Raw genomic sequence first — 23,260 nt, 5'->3', positions numbered from 1 at the left:
CTTTGGTTTTGGTTTTTGATAAATAGGGCACTTCATACTCCTAAAGCTCCAATTTGGTAATGAAGTTATAGGAAGCGGAAGAGTGCAAATACTAAGAAGTTAAAGGGGTTATCTGAGAGACTCAAAAATCTGAACCTCTGCTGTTTCTTAAAATAAACAAAAAAACTGATATGCTCACACATTTCTCCAGCGCCATTCTCTGTGTCGCTCCTCCGGTACAGCAGCATGTGACTGCTGCAGCCAATCACTGTCCTCCACTGTCTATAGCTGAAGGACAACGATAGGCTGCCGTGGTCACGTGCCCTCTCCCTGGTTGTCACAGTGTTAGTGACATGCACGGTGTTGTGTGTAGATTTGGCTTGTCACTGTAGCTGAGCAAGTTGCTCCACCCGACAGCCCCTCTGCCATACACATGTATGATTGGCTTGGCTGATATCAGTTTTTTTTCTCAATAGGGAGAACCTTAAGCTGGTGCCAGATACAGTATCTCTGGTGGCTTATCTCACCTGAGGTCCGCCAGGCTGTTCCATCATAAATGCCAGCCGTCGGCCGGAAAAAAATTGCTGCATGCAGCAGTATTTTTCTGGCTGAAATCTGGCATTTATGACGGAAAGCGGATAGAACACAGCCAGATCCATATCGACTGTAATGGGATCTGGCGGTGTTCCATCTGCTTTCCGTCATAAATGATCTATAGGATCCAGCAAGAAATATTCACTGAAGATGTGTATGTGGCCATAGCGCTTTATCTTGCAGGAGAACGAAAGGATCACCAAAAGATTCAAGTCATCTGTCAGGCTCACCCCTTATACTCGGCGGGTTTGGCTGACACTACGCCTGTGTGGCTGGAAGTCTTTATGTACAGAGCATATAGAGTCGTAACTCAGTTTTCTAAAATGTGGGAGTTTCTTTGTTAGGCTTTGTTCATGCTTCCATTATTGCAGAAGTTGAAACCTGATGAACTCACCCTGCAGTCTAATTTGTCCCTTCATGTCAGTGTGAACAGAGACTTTCCAGAAGTAGAATTGGCACTTAGTGGGTCATCCCTTTGGGGAGAATTTAGCATTCTCTTTTGTGCTAGAAATCAGGCCAAAAAAAAAAAAGGCACAGATTTTGGTGAGCAAAATTGTTACGCAAGAATTCTGCAACTTTTTGTGATTTTACGCTGCTCTTGGCAGTGGCTGGGAAAGAGGGCGTTCATAGCTATGTTAGGTGCACACCAGATTTGTCAACTGCAATTTAATATTTTGTTTTTTTTTCAAAAGTCGCAAAAACTGGATCTAGACAAATTTGCCAAGCAATGTCTGACAAGGGTCCATTCACACATCTGTAGTGTATTGCGGATCCGCAATACACCCGGCCGGCACCCCCATAGAACAGGAATATGACATGTTTTATTCTTCTCCAGAGCCGCGGACCGGAATATCGGGGGCGCGTGCTCCAGGAATGCGGATGCGGACAGCACAGTGTGTTCTGTCTGCATCTATTCCTGCCCCATAGAGAATGAATGGTTCCGCAATTTTCAGAACGGATGCGGACCCATTCTGCAGACGTATGAATGGACCCTAAACGTGCAATTTACAACAATGCAGAGTCAAAGCAAGTCTGACTTCCGAAATCCCCCCTCGTGATAAATTACCTCTTTGTTTCCTTCTCTGGATTCCCATGCAAGCTTTGTAGGAGAAGGAAAAAAAAAACAAAAAAAAAAAACAACGCATATTAGTTTAACGTGCAGAGGAAGCGAATGTGAAATTAAAAAGCAGATGGCAAAGAATGATTCTGTCTCCCCTCAATACTGCCGAGCAGATTATGCATAATTGTAAAAATGTCATCACACTTTGTAAACATGAAGGCAAAGTGAGTTTGCCGGGCTGCACATCTGTTTTGGGACATTGTTAAATGGTTAGAAAAATCAATGCTGATGTGAGCGAAGCATATTAATCTGGGGGATCTAATTAACGGAACAGTTACGACTCCTGGTAGATACATGACTCATGCGTCATGAAAGGCCTGACAAGGATTTGGCAGGTTAAGCCGTGCCCGCACTGAAGCCTCTGAGCTGTAATATTATTATTTTTTTTTTTAAGTCTGCAATTAAGGTGCATTGACAGCTGTAAAGCTTCGATAATGCTAATGTTGTCACTCCATTACATTATTAATGCTGCAAGGCTTTGTATACCTTTACATATGGCAACAGTTCCCTAAACTTGTGAGCACTGCAATACTCCTAGGGCCGCACTCGAGTAGAGAATTCAAAAAACAGCTGCAAAATGCAGCATGATGTATGCAAATTGGATAAAAAAAATTAAAAAAGCATTTGCACGCATCTAGAAAAATTGCACCTATTTAAAGACCTTTAAAAATCTGCAGTGTGTCCAATCAGTTGGAGATTTCCTCTGGATTTCCCGTGCATTTCAGCGATTGCAGTGAAAAATCCCCCATGCAGAAATTTGAATTTTGTAGTTTTCTGCTGGATGGAGGTATGGCCACAGAAAAAAGGCACAGAAGTTCTAATATTGACCTATGCAAAAAAATGGCGTAACATTACTGCTTTAGTTATAAATTAAAGCGGTTTTCGGAGATTTTTCTACTGATCAACTATCCTCTGGAGAGGTCATCAGTATCTGATCAGTGGGGGTCCGACATCCGGGACCCCCGCCGACCAATTGTTTAGGAAGGAACTGGTGCTCGCAGTAGCGCTGTGGCCTCCTCTCTGTTTAGTCTAGGCCAGTGATGGGCAAACTGCGGCTCTCCAGATGTTGTAAAATTACAATTTCCACCATGCCCTGCTGTAGGCTGTCCGGACATGCTGGGGGTTGTAGTTTTGCAACAGTTGGAGCCCCACAGGTTGGGCATCCCAGGTTTAGGCTATGAGACGTCACGTTCACTGGTCACATGACCTAGGCACAGCTCACCCCCATTGATGTGAATGGGGCTGAGCTGCGATACCAAGCACAGCCACTATCAAATGGATGGCGCTGTGCTTGGTGAGCAGAGAGAAGGCCGCAGTGCTACTGCGAGCTCTGGTGCCGCCTTAGGGCTCTTTCACACCTGCGTTGTTGTCTTCCGGCATAGAGTTCCGTCGTCAGGGCTCTATGCCGGAAGAATCCTGATCAGTTTTATCCTAATGCATTCTGAATGGAGAGAAATCCGTTCAGGATGCATCAGGATGTCTTCAGTTCCGGACCGGAACGTTTTTTGGCCGGAGAAAATACCGCAGCATGCTGCGCTTTTTGCTCCGGCCAAAAATCCTGAAGACTTGCCGCAAGGCCGGATCCGGAATTAATGCCCATTGAAAGGCATTGATCCGGATCCGGCCTTAAGCTAAACGTCGTTTCGGCGCATTGCCGGATCCGACGTTTAGCTTTTTCTGAATGGTTACCATGGCTGCCGGGACGCTAAAGTCCTGGCAGCCATGGTAAAGTGTAGTGGGGAGCGGGGGAGCAGCATGCTTACCGTCCGTGCGGCTCCCGGGGCGCTCCAGAGTGACGTCAGGGCGCCCCAAGGCATGGATCACGTGATTGCATGGCACGTCATCCAGGTGCATGGGGCGCTCTGACGTCATTCTGGAGCGCCCCGGGAGCTGCGCGGTCTGTAAGTATGCCGCTCCCCACTACTACTATGGCAACCAGGACTTTAATAGCGTCCTGGCTGCCATAGTAACACTAAAAGCATTTTGAAGACGGATCCGTCTTCAAATGCTTTCAGTTCACTTGCGTTTTCCGGATCCGGCGTGTAATTCCGGCAAGTGGAGTACACGCCGGATCCGGACAACGCAAGTGTGAAAGAGGCCGTAAAGGGAACCTGTCATCACCTTTATGCTGCCCATACTAATGCCATTATAAAAAGTAGAGACAGGTGAGTTGATTTCAGAGTCTGTCATTTATAAGTTAAAAGTAAGTGGTTGCCGAGAACCAACATCACAATGATTGCAGACTGGGCCTGGAAAAGAGTCCCGGCCACCCGAGAAGAGTCCTGGGTATTCATGGATTCCTGCTCTCCATACCCACCTGCTGATGACTGACAGTCTTCTACCTAGTTTCCTCCCTTTCTCTCTAGGAGAGAACTGCCAATCAGCAGATGGGTGAGAGAGCAGGAGATTAGGAATAACCAGGACTCTTCTCAGGTAGATGTGACTCTTCTCAAGGCTTGGGCTGCAGTGATTATGATGCTGGTTCTCAGCAACCACTTACTTTTAGCTCATGAGTGACACACCGCTGAGATCAGCATTTCTGTCACAAATTTGAGCTGCCCTCAGTGATGTCAGCATAAAGTTGATGACAGGTTCCGTTTTAAATAGTTGATCGGCGGAGGTCCCAGATGTCAGACCCAGGGAATAGGTCATCAGTAGTAAAGTCTTGGAAACCCCCTTTCAGCTCTGCTATATGCATACCCAGGGAGGAACTTGGCTCCTAGGGGTTTAGGGCACCTTAGTGGAAAATGATTCTATCCCTAAATACCCCCTGAGGGGCAGTTGATGGGACCAGGGCAGTTATACCATGTAAGCTAATAAACAATACAAAGTGTAGCCCCTCCTGCAATTCCCCATGCTCCCACCATTGCCGATATACAGCGCCGCTTCCATCTGGCCGTCTCTGGCGAATAGGCCCTTCCGTGTAGCAGTAACCCGAAGTGCTGCTGCTGTTTCCATGTTCTAGTTGGTCATGCTAAAAACATTTCTTGGTAGTTACAGTCCCAGAAACAGTTAGCATTGTGCCACAGTCCCATTACATTGTGCGTTTGAGTCTGCGAGCCAAAACGCAGCTACAGAAAAACAGAATTTAGTTTTTATGATGATTTATAGAAACCTGATGTTCTTTGTACCTCACTTTGTAACGGGAGTAATAATACCTACTGAATGTTTTACGTTGTATATTGTGTTTATTTCCAGCGCTGTGCCTACTGTAAGCACCTTGGAGCTACTATCAAATGCTGTGAAGAGACATGTTTGCAGACGTACCATTACCCCTGCGCCGCTGGATCTGGCGCCTTTCAGGATCTCGCTTGCTTTTCTCTTCTTTGCCCCGAGCACATCGATCAGGCTCTTGAGCGTTGTAAGTGAGGCTTTCCTTCTTTGCACACACTCCATGTACATGGTACCTAATCAGAGTCAAACTCTGGTCCGCCGTGATGCCAGGCAGCCGCGTCAAAGGCTCGCCTAGGAGTAAGGAAAATGTCTACTTTATTTTCATCAAACTGAGCCCCTCTTGTTCATGGGCCAAGTCTGCTTGTGCAGCTCCATGCTTCTCACTTGGATGGAGCTGAGCTGCAATACCTGACACAGCCAGTGGACAAGAGAGGCACTGTTTCTTGAAAGAAAAAGCAAACAAAAGGCAGAGTAACTTCTCATTTTAAATGCTAACTTCTAGGCTTGTGTTAGAGGTATTATGTAATTCAAATATTATGCCACAGCACTGCGCAAGATATTGCTGCCATTGGCATCCTTTAGTATTGGATCTAATGAGTGATTGCCGCTGTTCAGCAGATCAGAAAACATGACCCAGCTTTACCAGCCTTGTCTAAAGTCTGTGGTTTTGCTGATAAATTTGACCCGTGTTGTGTGTGAATATTCGGTATTGCTTATTCTTTCAGATAAGGATGACGCAAACTGTTCACTGTGTGACAGCTCCGGAGACCTGTTGGACCAGCTCTTTTGCACAACTTGCGGTCAGCATTGCCATGGAATGTGTCTGGATATAGCAGTCACCCCTTTGAAGCGTTCTGGTTGGCAGTGCCCAGATTGTAAAATCTGTCAGAATTGCAAGTAAGTTGTAGAATAAGTGATAGAGGGATAGCAAGTGACAACGGCTGTGTGCCTCTCGCCCACCCCAGCCCCAGAGGTTGCCCTTTAATAAGAACATTTTTCATTTATTCATTCTTATTATTTTTGGTTTTTAAACACTCCTGTAGAAATACTGATTATTGCTATCATCTCAGGCCTCACACTTTACAGGAAACAAAGGCATAACTTGTAGCACCTCAGCCCCAGTGCAGAATCTGATCGAGATCCTCTGACATCAGGTGCCCAATCCTTCATTCCCACAGGGAATACTGTAGCTGCTGCCAGCTGAGTCAGGGCTCATGCACATGAATGTATTTTCTTTACGTGTTTTTTATTTTTTTAATTTTTTCTGACCAAATGCGAAACCATTCATTTCAATAGGTCAACCAAAAAAAAAAAAAGAAAGTTACTATGTGCATTCAGTTTCCGTGTGTCCGTTCTGCAAAAACATAGAACATGTCCTATTATTGTCCGCATTACGGAGAAGGATAGTGCTGTTTTATTAGGGGCCAGCTGTTCCATTCTGTAAAATACAGAATGCAACCGGATGTCATCTGTATTTTTTGCAGATCCTTTTTTTTTGGGGGGGGGGGGGGGGGGGGGGTTTGAGACACCAGTGTGAACAGCGCCTAATACAGTGTAGCTCATCTTTATTTGCAGCTGACTACAATCTGACGTACAGTGCCTTTAAAAAAGTTTCCATACAGCTTGAAATATTTTTTCATGTTGCACCCACAAATTTTTATGGGATTTTATGTGATAGACCAACACAAAGTAGCAAGTATGTGTGAAGTGAAAAGAAAATGCTACATAGTTTTCAATATTTAATGAATAAAAATATGGAAAGTGTGGCGTGCATTTGTATTCAGTCCCCCGGAGTCAATACTCTGTAGGACCACCTTTTGCTGCAATTAAAGCTTCCAGTCTTTTGGGATATGTCTCTACCAGCTTTGCACATCTAGAGGCTGAAATTTTCTGCCATTCTTCTTTGCAATATAGCTCAAGCTCAGACTGGATGGAGAGTGTCTGTGAACAGCAATTTTCAAGTCTTACCACAGATTCTCAAAGGGATTTAGGTCTGGACTTTGACTGGGCCATGAATATGCTTTGATCGAAACTATTCCATTGTGTCTCTGGCTGTGTATAGTTAGGGTCATTGTCCTACTAGAAGGTGAACCTTCGCCCCAGTCTAAAGTCTTTTGCAGCTTCTACCATGTTTTACTCCAGGATTGCCTTGTATTTAGCTCCATCCATATTCCCATCAATCTGCTGAAGAAATGCATCCCCACAGCATCATGTTGCCACCACCATGTTTCACAGTGGGAATGGTGTGTCCAGGGTCATGGGCAGTGTTGGTTTTCAACATTGGTCTTATCTGACCAGAACACCTTCCACATGTCTGCTGTGTCCCCTACATGGCTTGAGGCACACTGCAATGGGACTTATTATAGCTTGCTTTCAAAAATGTCTTTCTTCTTGCCATTCTTTCATAAAGGTCAGATCAGTGGAGTACATGACTAATAGTTGTCCTGTGGACACATTCTCCCACCTGAGCTGTGGAGCTCTGCAGCTCCTCCAAAGTGACCATGGGGATCTTGGCTGCTTCTCTAATTACTGCACTCCTTGCCTGTGCTGTCAGTTTAGGTAGACGACCATGTCTTGGTAGGTTTCCAGTTGTGCCATACTCCTTCCATTTTTGGATGATGGATTGAACAGTGCTCATTGAGTTGTTCAGCGCTTGGGATATTTTTTATAACCTATCCCTGCTTTACACTTCTTCACAACTTTATCTCTGACCTGTCTGGCGTGTTCCTTGGTTTTCATGAGGCTGTTTGATCACTAATATTCACTAACAAACCCCCGAGGCCTTCACAGAACAGCTGTAGTTATCCTGAGAATAAATTACACACAGGTGAACTCTATTTACTAATTAGGTGACTTTTAAAGGCAATTGGTCATACTGGATTTTATTTAGGGGTATCAGAGTACAGGGGGCTGAATACAAATGCACACCACACTTTTCAGATTTTTATTTATTAAATATTGAAAACCATGTAGCATTTTCCTTTCACTTCACAAATACTTGCTACTTTGTGTTGGTCTATTGCAAAAAATCCCAATAAAATACATTGAAGTTTGTGGGTGTAAAGTGAAAAATGTGGAAAAAAAGTCGAGGGGTATGAATACGTTTTCAAGGCACTGTATGTCTGCAGCCATATCAGACCGGGCATGGGATGTTGATGGCCATGATCACATATTTATTTTCTATTTTCTGGGTTCTGAAAAGCTGCTATAATGTTTACCTACGCTCAGTTGCATCAAAACAACATAAAAGCCGTTGTAACTGTGTAAGATGGTGCTGATGGCAGTAGGCTTGACCGATTTGGGATCGGATTGCTATATCCGAACCCGATTTGTTTGAAAAATTTGTTTACGATATTTCCTCCGTAGCACGCTAAAATGTATGGGCTCCACTGAGGCGTGGAAAATCTTGCTGCAAATAACACAAGACTTGCTTCATTTCACGTCTATCATGTTACACTTCCTTTATGCACGTAGATTACTGTTCCAAAATCCGAAGCTGAGCTCAGCTTTGTTATGAGATTTTGAAACCGTATTTAAAATAATTTATATGCGCATAACCAAAGTGTAACGTCATAGACGTGAGACGAAGCAAGTCTTGCGTTGTTTGCTGCAAGATTTTCCAGTGCACTAAGGATACGGAGCAGATATTCTAAACTAAGTTTTCAAATGAATCGGGTTTGGATTCGGTCAAGCCTGGTTAGCAGTTCTGTGGTTTTCATCTGCAGTCATTTATATTTATGTCACTAGTTAATTTCCATGTATTTGTCAGTTGAGCATATTTTTCCTATTGCTTTGCAGACACTCTGGAGATGACAACAAGATGCTCGTCTGCGATATATGTGACAAAGGCTACCATACATTTTGTCTGCAGCCTGTTATGGACTCTGTACCAACAAATGGCTGGAAGTGTAAAGTGAGTTGGCACTGTGTACACGTGATAGATTTATGATTGCTACACAATATAGTAAGATTTCACAAGGTAACTGTTTTCGCTCGCATTTAAAGAATTGTGTAGGCGGTGTGCAGCCAGTAATACTGATAACCTAACCTCATGATAGGTCATCAATATCTGAACAGTGGGGATCTAAATCCCGGCACCCCCAACCTTCAGCTTCAGTGAGTGCTATGGCTCCTTCCTAGGCCAATGATGATATGTTCTTTGGTCGCATGACCTATTTGCAGCTCAGTCCAAGTCAATTGAATGGGCCTGGGCTGCAATACCAAGCACAGCCACTGTACATTGTAAGCTGTGAGGTGTCCAGACTCTTGAAACGGCTAATTGGCGGAGAGCCAAGAGTCAGACTTCCGCTAATCTGATATTGATGACTTACCCTGAGCCTAGGCCATTGGGTTTGAACTCCTGGAAAGCCCCTTTAATATACTCAGTGTACTTTATATGCCCAAATTACGTGATTTCACATGTGCTATTTCACCCGCCAATTAGCCTCCCAAACACACATTTTGGGTTTTGTTCCATTTTTGGTGTAATTTATAATATGATAGAACTCTGATAGGGAGCAGCGCTAATTATCTTTATGGCTATGATAAAATTGTCATGTCATATTTTTAATATTAACTATCTATTGTTTTTTATTATAGAACTGCCGTATATGCGCAGAATGTGGGGCGCGGACCAGTCGTCAGTGGTATCTCAACTGTCTGATATGTGATAACTGTTTCCAGCAGCAGATCAGTTTGCCTTGCCCAATTTGTGATAATCCCCTACAGGCAGAAGTGCACAAAGATCTGTTGCATTGTCAAATGTGCAAAAGGTAAAAAGGAAAAAAAGGCTGTCTCTTTTACCTATTTCAAGTTGTGGAATTAGCGTTTATATGGAGACCTGATGAGGGCGGCCATTTGTCCCATGGGAGGCAGCGTAGCCACAACTAAGGACTGTACCATGTGCAATAACTGCAGTATGGGGTCTGCCATGGTGCAGTCATTACCGCCATGTGGTTCCTCTGTAATACACAATGGAGAAGATTTCTGAAACGGTGTAAAAGAGAACCTGTTACCCATAGCAACCATTCACAGCTCTGCTTTCATTTCGATTCTTGAAAAATGAGAGCTGCACTGTGATTGGTTGATACGGGCAACAAAGTTTTTCTTTTAGACAGTTTTATGAATCTGCCACATTCACACACAGTGGATGCAGTTTATTGATCCAACAGGAAGCAGACGTACAAGTCCATCATTTATCTTTCCCATTCTTTTTGTAATCCACTTCTGGCAGGGGCGTAGCTATAGGGGGTGCGGAGGTAGCAGCCTGAGGGGGCCCAAAGACCCTTGTGCCACATAAGAAGACATTGGTATTATTGAAGGTGCATGCAGGTCAAGTGCCTCAGGCAGCATGAAGGCTATGTGCTTCCCTGACCACAAAGCACTGAGGTAGGGGAGCCCAAGCCGAACTCTTGCACCAGGGTCCATGAGCCTTTAGCTACGCCCCTGCCTTATGGCTTTGGGTCAAAATGCTGCATCAAAATTCCCCCCCCCCCCCCCCCCAAAAAAAAAAAAAAAAGGTGCAGATTTACAAATTCTTTTTAAGGCTAGATTCACATCTGTCATCCAGTTGTTTTGCTTTACACTAGAATCGTGCACCAAAATATTGGTGTTTTTTTGACACATCGCTTTTATGGCTGATCACACCCTTCTACGCGGAGTCATGCCCCTTTAAGTTTAAGACACTTAATAAATGCAAGAACGCTAGAATTTTGGTGCATTTCGATAAGTGACTCGACTCCGTTATGCAGTTGGCTGTGTGTGTGTGTGTGTATGTATGTATGTATGTATGTGTGTGTATATATATATATATATATATATATATATAGAGATATAGAGAGAGAGATAGAGAGAGAGATAGAGAGAGATAGAGAGATATAGAGAGATCTAGATATAGAGAGATCTAGATATAGAGAGATCTAGATATAGAGAGATCTAGATATAGAGAGATCTAGATATAGAGAGATCTAGATATAGAGAGATCTAGATATAGAGAGATCTAGATATAGAGAGATCTAGATATAGAGAGATCTAGATATAGAGAGATCTAGATATAGAGAGATCTAGATATAGAGAGATCTAGATATAGAGAGATCTAGATATAGAGAGATCTAGATATATAGCTCGGCATACTCCGCATGACCCATCTTCAAGAACAGTTTGTATTTTAGTTGTATAGAAATTAAACCTTCGTTATATTAGTCGTTTATGGAAGTTCCTTATTATGAAAAAAAAATTGTCTCGCTCAGAAGTATACTGTATACGTCATGTTATGGTGACATCTCTCTTTCTACTTGAGGTGGATGCATCTAGACTGTGAAAAATGTGCAGACTATTTAGATGATCAGTTAAAAGATGATTACATCTGCGCATTATGTAAGCCAGTGGAGGAGGAAGCTGGGGAAGAATGTATGGACATGGAGGTCGCCGAATCTAAACCCAGTAAGTATTCCTTCAGTTATCGCTACAATAAAGATACTGCTCAGTAGTATGAGGTGTTCACACGTGTGTGTGTGTGGCTGCCACCACTTTTCTGGGAAAGCTTCTTACTAGACTTTTGGTAGAAGCTCCTTGAAAATGTATTAGATTGGAAACGGATTTTGTCAATGTAGTGTTCAGCAATGTTGACAAGTTAAAAGGGTTTTCCAGGATTTTTTTTTATTTTTATTTTTTATACCTATCTAGGATCTATCTGCTGGGGTCCCGATCTATACCTACCATGGGTGTGGCGGACATGTGTGCATCTATGGCACAGTTGGAAATAATTGAGTGCAAATGCTCGGCTATCTTTGACAGCTCCATAGAGTTAAATGGAGTGGAGTTAAACTGTTAAACATTCTTATGTCCTTATTACCATGTATTTGAAAATAAATCCTGAAATCCAAAGGGTCCATTAGACCACACGATTATCAGAAAATAATCGGGAATAAGTGTTTATAGGAATGCTTGTCCGCGATCATTGGCTCCTAATGGCAAATAGCCAAGCAAACAATCGTTCATTGTCTACAGGACATCTTTGATCAGAATGACGGATGCCCGATTATCAGCAGCAGGGATGAACTTATTGGGCCGATTCTAACGCTCGCCAGTGGGTGTTTAATCATTCGTCGGCTCTGGCACTGCCCTTGCATCAGGCAGTGTAATACCACCTTTACAGTTTTCAACTAGACCACTGAACCCACAGTCTGTTTGTGCTCCCTTTTTCTGTAGAGATGTTTTATCAGCAGTCATCTCATTATAATCAGTCAGGATTCTATTGATCCACAAAACAGATACTGAGCGTGTGCATTCCGCCATGTTCTATTTTTGTGCGGGGCTGTGGATAGACATACAAATGCGGACAGCACGCGGGTGTGCTGTTCGCATCTTTTGCTGCCACGTTGAAGTGAATGGGGCCGCATCCGACCCAAAAATATTCAGATCAGATGTAGCTCAAAAATATTGTGTGCATGAGCCCTAAGGCAGAGATGCACCACCATTTCTAATCTGAAGACCATGTGGTCACAGTGTGCCAATTTCAAAGGCCACAATAAAAGTTAAGTATGTTTTACCATCTAAGAAATCTGACATACAGTTGAAACTAAAAGTTTCCATACATTATATAAAAAGACACATATGCAGGTTTTTCTCAATATCTGACATGAAATCAGAATAAACCTTTCCTGTTTTTGGTCAATTAGGATTACCATAATTATTATTATTTGCCAAATGGCAGAAGAAAGAGAGAATGTTTTGAAGGCATTTTTATTACTTTCTGCAATGTCAAAAGTCTACATACACTAAGATTACTATGCCTTTAAACAATTCTGGACTGCCCATGTGATGTCGTCATGTGTTTGGAAGCTTCTGTTAGGTTTGTTGGCAACATCTGAGTTAGGCCTCATGCACACGAACGTTGTGTGTCCGTTCTGTGCATTGGGGACCGCAATTTGCGAGCAATATCCGTGCGGCGGCCGGGATGGTTCGAGGTCTATGATCCTGCCACACGTGCACACAACGGCCATATGCATGAGACCTTAATTAGAGACACACCTGAGGATGTATTTAAACGCACACCTGAAACACACTGCTTCTTTGTGTAGCATCATGGGAAAGTCTAAAGAAATCAGCCAAGATATCAGGAAGAGAATTGTGGACTTGCACAAGTCTGGCCCAACCTTGGGTGCAATTTCAAGATACCTGAAGGCGCCTCGTTCATCTGTACAAACAATTATACACAAGTACAAACAAGATGGGAATGTCCAGCCATCATACCGCTCAGGAAGGAGACGGGTTCTGTGTCCCAGAGATGAACGTGCTTCGGTCCGACATGTGCATATCAACCCAAGAACAAAAGCAAAAGACCTTGTGAAGATGATGGCGGAAGCTGGTAAGATTGTGTCAATATCCACAGTAAAACGAGTACTGTATCAACATGGGCTGAAAGGCCACTCTGCCAGGAAGAAGCCATTACTCCAAAAGAAACGTACAAAAAGACAGAATAATGTTTGCAAATGCACACAGGAACAAGACCTACATTTTTGGAGACATGGTCTGTGGTCTGACAAAACTAAAATTGAACTTTTTGGCCATAACGACCACCGTTACCTTTAAAGGGAGAAGCTTGGAAGCCTAAGAACACCATCCCAACTGTGAAACACGGGGGTGGCAGCATCATGTTGTGGGGTTGTTTTGCTACAGGGGGGGACTGGTGCACTTCACTAAATAGATGGCATCATGAGGAAAGAAGATTATGTGGAAATTCTGAAGCAACATCTGAAGACATCAGCCAGGAAGTTAAAGCTTGGGCGGAAATGGGTCTTCAAAATGGACAATGACCCGAAGCATACTGCCAAACTGGTTACAAAGTGGCTCAAGGATAACAAAGTCAATGTTTTGGAGCGCCATCACAAAGCCCTGATCTCAATCCTATTGAAAATTTATGGGCAAAGCTGAAAAGGCAGGTCAGTTGCACCAGTTTTGTCAGGAGGAATGGGCCCAAATTCCGACCAAGTATTGTGAGAAGCTTGTGAAAGGATATCCAAAACGTTGGACCCAATTCATACAGTTTGAGGGCAATGGTACCAAATATTAATGTCATGTATGTAAACTTTTGACTTTGCAGAAAGTAATGATGCCCTAAACATTCTCGCTCTCTCATTATTCTGGCATTTGGCAAATAATAATAATTCTGGTAATCCTAATCGACCAAAACCATGAAAGGTTTATTCTGATTTCATGTCGGATATTGAGGAAAACCTGCATATGTGTCTTTTTATATAATGTATGTAAACTTCTGGTATCAACTGTATGCCAAATGTTTCTCTACTCCCATAAACTATAACTGTAGATGGCTGCAGGAGTGCATGGCCCCCTCAACACCTTCTCTACTCCTGTCTTGAGAACCATACAGACTTCATGTGAACGGATTAAAGGGGTTGTCCAAGATTTTGATATTGATAAATAGGACATTTCTATCAGGTTGGCTAAGGTCCAGTGCCTCGCACCCCTGCCAATTAGCTGTTCCCTTATGTCTCTGGTGCTGGAACTACACAGCTCTGTCCATTGTGTATTGGAAGGAGCTGGTAACCACAGTGCTGTGAACAGGGGCAGCACTACATTTGCCAGCTTCTTGCACTACACACTGGATAAAATGCTCCTATAATAAGTGGTTATTAAACCATAAGACAGATTGAACACAGTTGTTGCTGAACGTTCACTAAGTAATCTCCAGTGTTGTCTTTAGCCAGGTCTAGGAGTTGGAAAACACTGTAATGGTTTTTGTGATGCTATTGAATTAACTCCCCTTTATTAATTTAGCATGCACAGATGAGATAGAAGTGGATACAGGTGGAAACATTACATTTCAAGAAGAAGCACTTAATCATCATGATCATGTTCCAGGTGCACCAGTAACGTGTCTTGATGAAGGTATTATTATATTATTATTTACACAGAGAAAATAGCAGTTATTGTCTTAAGGGCTATGAGCATCTTTGCACAGATTTTTTTAATTTTTTTAAAGGGGGTTTGAGCTTATTGTACCCAGAGCATGTGGTAAAACTCATTCTTGGCCTACTACCTGCGATCCATTCCAGCGCCCAGCTCCGTTCAGCAATCTTCCAAACCCCAATTTATTTAGTTCCGCATGGGGTCAAATACATTGCTGTAACTATTGACTGGCCTCAACGCTTAGGTGTCCCCAAACGGCATGTCACTGCTGGGTCACGTGTCACTTGGGGACACGTCACTGCTGAGGCCAGTCATTGGCTGCAGTGACAGACGTGACCCTGTCTGGAAGTAAACGGGTAGAATGGTTAAGATTGCAGAAGGGAGCCAGGGTACTAGAACGGAGCAGGGGGAGCAGGTGAGTTTTTATTTAGTTTATTTTAGCAGGTCTGGGGGCTGGGTAAAAAAGGCCAAAATCCTAAAAACCTACTGTAAGGCCCCATTCACACGTTCGCAATTTCGTTCCGCATTTTGCGGACCCATTCATTTCTATGGGGCCGCACGATGTGCAGCCCGGCTCCAGAAATGTGGACAAACACTTCCGGGTCCGCATTTCCGCTCCTGAAAAAAAATACAACATGTCCTATTCTTGTCCGCACATGCGGACAAGAATAGAAAATGCCTATTCTATGAGTGACTGCGTTGTGCGGTCCGCAAAATGCGGAACGCACATTGCTGTTTCCGTGCCTTGTGGATCCGCAAAATATGCTACGGACGTGTGAATGGAGCCTAAGGCTGAGTGCCCACATTGTGTGACTGAAAACTCCAGCCACCAGTGGCACCACGAATTAGCAGATCAATGAAAGTATTACTTTTAATATCACACAGCCATTGGCCACTGTGGGTGTCTGTGGTTTTGGCCGCATCAGGATTGCTAATTTGAGACCTAATTTTATTGCTCATTTTCTTTCTAAATCCATAAATAAGCAACTTTATGAATAGTTTTACTATTTTGCTGCTGTACGGTTTGTGTAACTTCTTCACTCTTCTGACTATGGTGCTGACTTTATCATACATTAGCTCTTACAGCATACAGCATACTGCTGCTGGCTTTCTCTGCTCTCCCCTTCCCTGCTCTTAGTGTCAGAGATTGCAGTAGGAAACAAAGGACATTTCAGACCTCTAAGGCTCTAATGTGTGACGTGAACGCATAGCACCCGCACTGAATCATGTTCTATATTTTGCTTTTTTCACGCACCCTGGCCCCATAAACGTGAATGGGGCTTCATTGAAAAACGCATTGCATCCGGAAACAAGTGCGGATGCATTGCGTTTTTCACGGATGGTTGCTAGGAGATGTTTGTAAACCTTCAGGGTTTTTTTATCACGTGCGTGAAAAACGCATCAAAACGCATTGCACCCGCGCTGAAAAAACTGAACGCAATCGCAGACAAAACTGACTGAACTTGCTTGCAAAATGGTGCCAGTTTCCCTGAACGCATCCGGAGCCAATCCATATTGTTCGTGTGAAAAAGGCCTAAGGGTTACGTAGCATAATCAGTGAATGTAATCATATGTGACCCAGTCAGTGCTAGGGAGGTCGGGACCAGAGATTCCGTAGACACACGCTGTAAATTCAATGCGTTGAACTTGCTCATGTGAAAGCGGCCTTTGGGAATCCGTAACGCTCGTGAGAAGGAGGCCTTAGAATTTTCTGCGACTGAAAATCTGGTCCATTCATTTAAATGGGGCAGCAAGCATGTGGATTTCTGCAAGCCTCTTTCATGTGAAAATGGAACAGATTTTCAATAGTGGGGAAATTCTGCAGCAAAATCCGCAGTGTGTGAAGGCGCCCTTACAGAGAGAAAGTGTACGTCGAAGCCGCGCAATTCTGCTCTTTTTCTTTCTGTGAATATAAGAAAAATATATGTGGTTCCGTGATTAATTATTTAAACAATTTTCCATTCTTTGCAGTGACACCAGAGCACAAAGAAAAAGCAGACCTGGAAACAGATGTTCCCTACCATGAAGAAGCAAATGATATGGACATCTCTCATTCAGACCACATGCACGTGGTACCAGATGAGGTCGTAGGCCAGGCTGCAAGCAAGAAGATATCAACTCAGCAGCCACTATGTCTTCATGATGAAGCAAGTCCGCTTCATCACCAAGAAACTCAAAGTCCTACTGAGGACAGCAGTGACCCACATGTCCTTGAGGATTCTTGTCGATCACCATCAAAGTTTGAGCTCGCAGCGGATCCTAAGTTAGAAGAGCACTTTGGTTTGACTAGAAGTCATGAACACATTTCCCCAAAAAAGGATGATCCTTTGGTTTCGGAAACTTCTGATGTTCATGACATTGGAACTACTCCAAACAGTGAGACTTTTACAGAAATGAGCTCACCTCTAGGGCACAAAAGTATGAAGTCTCCTACTGGGATGGAGTCTCCGGCAACCTCTGTGGACACCAGTAAGACCAGTGTGTCATCCTCCCCTGCCGTCTCCATTGACTTTCACTCATCTAATGAAATCTTTCAAAGTCAAACTCCAGCACATACTTATAGCACAGCAAATGCCTTTCAAACCACATTTATATCTGTAACTCCAAAAATTGGCATGGGTAAGCCAGCTATCACCAAAAGGAAGTTTTCTCCTGGCAGACCGAGATCAAGACAGGTACATATTCTTTATATTACTTACTTGTTCACTTACATGGACTTGCGGATGCCCACAGCTCAAAGTTGTGTTGTCCGCATCTTCTGCAGCCCCGATGAGATGAATGGGTCCGCATCCAATCCGCCCAACATGCAGATCGGATGTAGACTGAAACTACAGCCGCGTGCATGAGCCCTAAACCTGAAATTGCAGGGCGAGCTTTTATATTGGTTTTGACATATTCACTTGTTATCGCCACACTTCTTAAAATAGAGATTTCTGGTAAAAATGACTTTTAATACCTAACAAGCCTGTAAACAGACGAGTGTACTGTAGAATCCAGATAAATCTACGTGTTGTATAGTGTGTGCCGCCTCCTCCTGTGTAGTCTTGAACTGCTCCCAACTACTCCCAGATCTGCAGAGTAAGGCCCCATGCAGACGAGAGTGTCCAGATTAGGTCTGGATGCGTTGCGAATGCATTCAGTGAAAAATGTGCGATTTCGCAGGCAAAGTCATTCAGTTTTGTCTGCGATTGTGTTCAGTTTTTTTTTTGCGCGGGTTCAATGCGTTTTGCACACACGTGATAAAAAACTGAATGTATGTAAACAACATCTCTTAGCAACCATCCGTGAAAAACGCATTGCATCCGCACAGATTTTCACTCCGCTCCATTCACTTCTATGAGTCCAGCGTTGCGTGAAAATCACAGAATATAGAACATTCATTGAAATGAATCGTCCGGATTCGCATCACGCATTGCACCCGTGCGGAAAACTCTCTTGTGTGAAAGGGGCCTAAATTGACCTACTTTGCAGGTTTTAAAACTGCAGCCTGTCAATTGATGCTGCGGACTTAACCTTTTGCCTTGCACAGGGTGTAATCCATGGCAGAATATCTGTGTGGAGGCACCGGAACTCCTTTCTTAGAAACGAATAAACCTATTTTTATGTGAACCTCGCCTTTAAACCCTTTATGGACCATTGGGGAAAGTTCCCATTTTCTACACCAAATTTATCTGTAGGGCTCTGTTCACCCAGCTAACAGTGATATATGCCAGTGTAGATTTTTTGCATTATTTAAAAGCATAGTCGGCTATTTCATGCAGACATGACAGCAAAAAAACACAAACCGCACGGTATACATTTTTACATTTAGCTCCATTGTATGTTTATGCAGTTTTGAAGGCGTACGTCGGGAGATCCTTCCCATGTACAGTATGTCTCCCGCATAGGACTCTTAGGCCCCTTGCAGACGAGCGCGTGTCAGTGTGTCACACTGCGCAGCTCTCGTCCTGACCTCCCAGCACTGCCGGGGGTCACATAGCATTATATTGATTTTATGATACTATGTAACCCTTACAGTTCTGGAATGTATTAGATGACACTGACATAATGCTGTTAGTGTTATCCAATACATTCCAGGACTGTAAGGGTTACATAGCATCATAAATCAATATAATGCTATGTGACCCCCGGAGGTCAGGACGGGAGCTGCGGACTTGCAGCGTGACACACGCTCGACTTCAAGGAGCCTTACGCTGGGTTCAGACCTGAGCGTTCTGAAACGAGCGCTCTGTATGCGCGATTGTACGGGCGTTTACAATCGCGCATACAGAGACTGGCGTTCACACATTGTCGCGCGTTCCCGAATTTCTATGTGCGGGAACGCGTGACAAACGCCCAAAAAAAGCTCAAGCACTTGTTTGAGCGTCGGGCGTTTTACAGCGCGATCGTACGTGCTGTAAAACGCCCAGGTGAGAACCATTCCCATAGGGAATCATTGGTTCTTGCCTGTTGTGCGTTTTACAGCGCGTAGGAACGCGCTGTAAAACGCTCAGGTGTGAACCCAGCCTTAAGGAAAGCTTCTGATACCACCTTGTGGAAGATTCAAGGACCTCGTCACCCTTCCTTTCTGGTAGCAGAGAAATAACCAGGAAATGGCTATAAAAAAAAAAGTCTTTTAAAACTACTATAATATTGATTTTTGTTTAAAATGTTTTTTTTTTTCTTCTTTTGGTTGTATTTTCAGTAGTCAGCATATCCATTGTCATGTAATAGTGTACTGAAATAATTAGTTTTTACACGACTCTAAGGTCTCCTGTGCCTTAATATAAGGAAGTAAATCTAGGGAACCTGCTCGCTGTGCTGTGTCGCCAGCTGTCAGGCAGTATGAGGTTTAGGCCTCATTCACACATCCGTGACAAGATGCTCAGTGGTTCACTAGTGAAGGATCCATATTTGGTCCGTGTTTCCGTTTCCCCCCCCCCCTCCATGTGTCTGTATTCCATGGACACTGCTCAGCACGTGGATTAAAGATTGACGGCATCCATGTTGTATCCGTGGTGTTATGTTCTGTATTCAGGATAGGCCTTCAGTATCTGATTGGTGAGGGTCCAGCACCCCCCCCCCCCCCCCCCCCCCCCTGTGTCTGTACTGGAACTGCACAGCTCCATCCACTGGACAGAGCTGGTTACTGCATCGCTGTTCCCGTTGAAGTGAATGAGAGCAGCACTGCAGTAACAGCTTTGTCTGCTGCGCGACGGAGCTGTGTGGTTTTGGCGCTGGAGCTACTGCAGAACAGCTGATGATGATGGCCTGTTCTGATAGGCCACACTTTCAATAATATGAAGCCGGTCTTGTGTTAAGGCTAGATTTAGACGGGCTTATTTTTCAGGGACTGCACATGGATCCACGAAAGTCATTGATGCGGTTCACCCCCTCTGTTTTTCTGCACGGACCCCGAGGGCATGCACTACTTTTGTTCATGTCTCATGGACCACGGACCTGGAGACCATTGAGGATAACTGGGACCTTCTGCGGCCATCTTAATCTCAGTCTTTTATTAGAATCGTTCAGTTTGTTTTCTTTCTTTAGGGCTCATGCACACGACTGTAAAATGGATCTTCAAAAAAAATACGGATGACGTCCGTGTGCATTCCCTATTTTGCAGAACGGAACAGCTGGGCCCTAATAGAACAGTACTATGTAATACGGACAATAATAGGACGTGTTTTTTTTTTTTGCGGAAAGTACATAAGGAAACGGAATGCCCACTGAGTAACTTCCATTTTTTTTGTAGACCCATTAAAATGATTCCGCATATGGTTTGCAAAAAAAAAAAAAAACTGACACTGAAAGAAAATATCTTCGTGTGCATGAGCCCTTACTCTATAGATAACAGTATTTGCAGTTAAAAGGGATTTTTCCGTCTTAGACATTTATGGCATTTTCACGTTAAAGTCCAACAAATTAGGGTCCCACCCCAACCACCACCTTGCGGGGCCCGAATGGAGAGATGCTTGCCGTCTATGTGACTCCCTTAGTTGAGAAGCACCTTTGTGTTCAAGGTCCTCATTGTAGAGCAGAGGTAGACAACCTCCGGCACTCCAACTGTTGTGAAACTACAACTCCCAGCATGCATACCTGCCCTGCTCTTCTAAGACCTCACATAGAAATGAATGGAGCTTGCTGAGAGTTGTAGTTTCAGAACAGCTGGAGTGCCGAAGGTTTCCGATCCCCGTTATAGAGATAGGTGGGACTCCTGTGGATCTGCCATAAATATCTTAGGTGAGAATAGTCTTTAAAGGGGTTGTGCCAAGTATAAAAGGATAGGGGAAAGCTAACTGATTGGTGGCTCCGTGAGGATGGGATCCGTGGAGGTCCCAGTGGTCAGACCTCCACCGATCAGTTTGTTATCCCCCGTCCTGTGGGGTATGGTGCTTTTCACCACAGCTATTCCCTCCCTCCATACATGGACCATTGGGCTCAGCTCTGTGTGTATGGAGGAGGAGGGACTAAACCGCTGCCAGACACCTCACAAAGAATGGGGCATATTTAAATCCAAAACCACCGACCTCTGCCACCGCTAAGTAGCCTGGGCACCCCGAAAACGTATTATCTGGCTGGTGTATTTGGTGTGTTTGGACAGCTGTCATCGAATATATGCCGGCATCTGCACCTTCTCTTTCCATTGATTTCCTATAGTGATTGGCCCGTCTGGCCCATGTGTCTGCTGCATCTGTGCCTGAGCACTAAAAGTAACATGGACAGCCCTACCATTGCTTGCTCTGAGATGTCTTCATACCGTCCGTCATGCTTCCCCTTTTTTTTTTTTATTATGCTTTTTATCCGTTTTTTATTTATTTTTATATTATGCTGAGTAATATTTAAACTATTCATTTTAGTGCTGACATTTTATTATCATGGGCAATAATACGTTTGATAAAAACAGCAAGCGAGTTATTTAAAGGAACATCCCAGGAACGGCTGGTGTATTGTGCTATGCTTGGTACTGGGCTGGAGGGGCGGTGCACGACATGCATTTAAAGCATGTCAGAATCAAGTCCCGCTCAACTCCAGGTCCTGGTTTAGATATAACACGATGTATCAGGATTTTCTGTGATCGTCCCTTTAGAGGGGTTGTGCACCTATTTGGTAACCCGCCCACCCTAGGCAGACCTGTGAAGGGAAGCATACTTACCTGCTGCCGGCTCCCCAATCCCCTGCTCCCTGTCCTCGGCTGCTCCGTTGCGATGCCTGGATGTAAACCTCCTGTTTGATACTGCTGAGGTGACCTGCTCAGGTTCCCGCTGTGGCCGGCAATGGGCTGCAGCAGTATCTAACAGGAAGTTTATATCCGGGAAGCCCAGCGGAGCAGCTGAGGCCGTGGAGTAAAGGAGTGAGGACCCAGCACCGGCAAGCAGGTAAATATGCTTTGCAGCTCTGCTCAGGAGGGGGGGTTTACCAAAAACTCCCTCAAAGGTGCAGAACCCCTTTAAACTTCAGGCATTTAAAACATTTTAGTTTGCCTTTATATTCAGTGTCATGTTACTCATGAATTTCTTCAGTCCTCATCGCCCATTGGGTTTTATAGCTGATCTAAAAGAAACGTATCAGGCAGTGTTCACATTTGTGCATGGTGCTGTTTTTGTTTCCAAGTCAACTCGCCAGAAGATGTCAGTGGGGTTCATTGGCCACCGTCGATTTCTGTGACCGCTTCAGCAATGCATTTTAGATTTCTGATACTTACAGAAACCACGACGCAAATGTGAACACGGCCCGAGTTGGTGAATGACCAAAAGACCCCAGTCCGTGGGCAGCCGCTGGAAAGTATACAGTAGATGGGGCTGGAAGCACAAGGTTCTGCCCTCTATGTAGCGGCTATGCCGGGTACTGATCAGTGGATGGAGCCTTACATCCACTGTATAGTGACTGCTCAAAACTGCTGATCTGTGCGGACGGACGGACTCCTACTTATCTTATAATGATGACCTAGCCTCAGAATAGATCATCATTATCCAAGTCCAGAAAACCCTTTAAAGCGTATGCATTGTATAATGAAAAGGTTATGCAATTTTCTGGATCTGTTTTTTTACATCTCTGCCATGATCTAGACGGAAACCACATGGTTTTCTTCCAGGAGGACAAGTCAGTCCTGCTCTTGTGATGGACACACAGGTTGTCGGCTCTGATAGCTGTACTGTAAGGAGCGGAGCACCTGTACATCCACATCATCAGGACAGATTGTATTCACTGGGGAAAAAAACGATTGCATGTTTCCATTCGTTGCCTGCAATCGGGTTTCTTGCAAACGTTGAGGAATTGATACAGAAAGTATATTATGCAATGAATATGCTTTACTGGAGCAGTATGGCCCCTGTAACCACAGAGCCCGCAGTACTTCTGCTAGTAAGCTCTGTACACTGATATAACAGAAGCCGCACCGCTCTTACATCCATTGCAAAACCGTGAGCAGCAGCTCCTGACTGACTTAAAGGAAACCGGTCACCAGGATTTGGGGTATAGAGC

General features: G+C 44.1%; 1 protein-coding gene across 8 annotated transcripts in view; it reads left to right on the top strand.

Annotated features, from left to right (window-relative positions):
• The window catches only part of KMT2C (lysine methyltransferase 2C), a 200,245-nt gene that overhangs the window by 79,503 nt on the left and 97,482 nt on the right, over nucleotides 1-23,260 (top strand). For 7 of the 8 annotated variants that reach the window (XM_044292878.1, XM_044292880.1, XM_044292876.1 and 4 more), the window contains exons 7-13: nucleotides 4,892-5,054; nucleotides 5,593-5,764; nucleotides 8,666-8,780; nucleotides 9,467-9,639; nucleotides 11,166-11,308; nucleotides 14,666-14,776; nucleotides 16,769-17,472. In XM_044292878.1, coding sequence (XP_044148813.1) covers nucleotides 4,892-5,054; nucleotides 5,593-5,764; nucleotides 8,666-8,780; nucleotides 9,467-9,639; nucleotides 11,166-11,308; nucleotides 14,666-14,776; nucleotides 16,769-17,472 — 1,581 coding nt within the window. Of the gene's footprint in view, nucleotides 1-4,891; nucleotides 5,055-5,592; nucleotides 5,765-8,665; nucleotides 8,781-9,466; nucleotides 9,640-11,165; nucleotides 11,309-14,665; nucleotides 14,777-16,768; nucleotides 17,473-23,260 lie in introns of those variants that run through there. The other variant, XM_044292879.1, reaches the window with a different exon arrangement.

This window comes from Bufo gargarizans, chromosome 5 (assembly GCF_014858855.1).
Source record: "Bufo gargarizans isolate SCDJY-AF-19 chromosome 5, ASM1485885v1, whole genome shotgun sequence".
NCBI classification, from domain to species: Eukaryota; Metazoa; Chordata; class Amphibia; order Anura; family Bufonidae; genus Bufo; species Bufo gargarizans.
This window is presented reverse-complemented; position numbering and strand designations above follow the sequence as displayed.